Below are 788 nucleotides of genomic sequence, written 5' to 3'. Positions count from 1 at the left end.
CTATCATACCCTGCATGCTTGTGTACACCCACCGTAAGCACTATCTGGCAGTGGCTGAGTTAATGCGCCCAGGTTTTCCGCGAGACCATAAAGAGGGTTCATCCAGCCCCCATTGATCCACTCGGCCCCGTCCTCCGTCAGAATGTCTCCTGGTGGGAAATTATTAAGCCTTTTCGTAATGTAACATCTTAGGTACGCAAAGAAAAAATCATGAAAGGCAAACCAAAAGTAACATAATCATGAAGTAAACGTGTGCTTGTCTTAGGAAATGTAAGACAAAGAAATAGAGTGAAAGAGAAGGTACGACCACCTACCTTCCCTATGGGTCTTGACTCTTCCACCGAGGTAGTCCTGAGCCTCCAAGACGAGGACATCCGAGAATCCTTTGGCGATTAGTTTCCTGGCCGCTGAGAGCCCCGCGATCCCTGCGCCCACTACCACCACATCCTTCTTCACGTGGTTCGCTATCCTTTGCGGGGAGAAGGAAAAATGTGATTGAATGCCGCCGGAGAAGTTCTTGGTGTATCGAATCACGTGCGGACGAGACTTTCCTCTTGACCGCGGATGTTGCATCATTCTTGACTTCCCATGATACGCTTGAAAGGGTTCAACTCCTCATAATCCCGGGCTTTAATTGCTTCGGGACATTCGGAGTAATGTTAATGACTCGAGCGGAAGACTTACTGCTAAATGCAACCTAACTTTGGGCTGATGATGTATGATGAAGCCAGCGAGCAGTCTATGTCATGTGATATATTTCATATTATAAGTAACTCATGAGATGTACA

General features: G+C 47.1%; 1 protein-coding gene across 1 annotated transcript in view; it reads right to left on the bottom strand.

Moving 5' to 3' along the window:
- The window catches only part of LOC119588910 (polyamine oxidase 1-like), a 9030-nt gene that overhangs the window by 4009 nt on the left and 4233 nt on the right, over nt 1-788 (bottom strand). The window contains exons 3-4 of the mRNA XM_037937530.1: nt 315-469; nt 10-149 (exon numbers count right to left, since the gene is read on the bottom strand). Of these exons, the coding sequence (XP_037793458.1) occupies nt 10-149; nt 315-469 (295 nt within the window). The remainder of the gene's footprint in view (nt 1-9; nt 150-314; nt 470-788) is intronic.

The sequence above is a fragment of the Penaeus monodon genome, chromosome 24, assembly GCF_015228065.2.
Source record: "Penaeus monodon isolate SGIC_2016 chromosome 24, NSTDA_Pmon_1, whole genome shotgun sequence".
Taxonomy (NCBI): Eukaryota; Metazoa; Arthropoda; class Malacostraca; order Decapoda; family Penaeidae; genus Penaeus; species Penaeus monodon.
The sequence above is the reverse complement of the archived record's forward strand: the minus strand, read 5'-3'. Positions and strand labels throughout refer to the sequence as shown.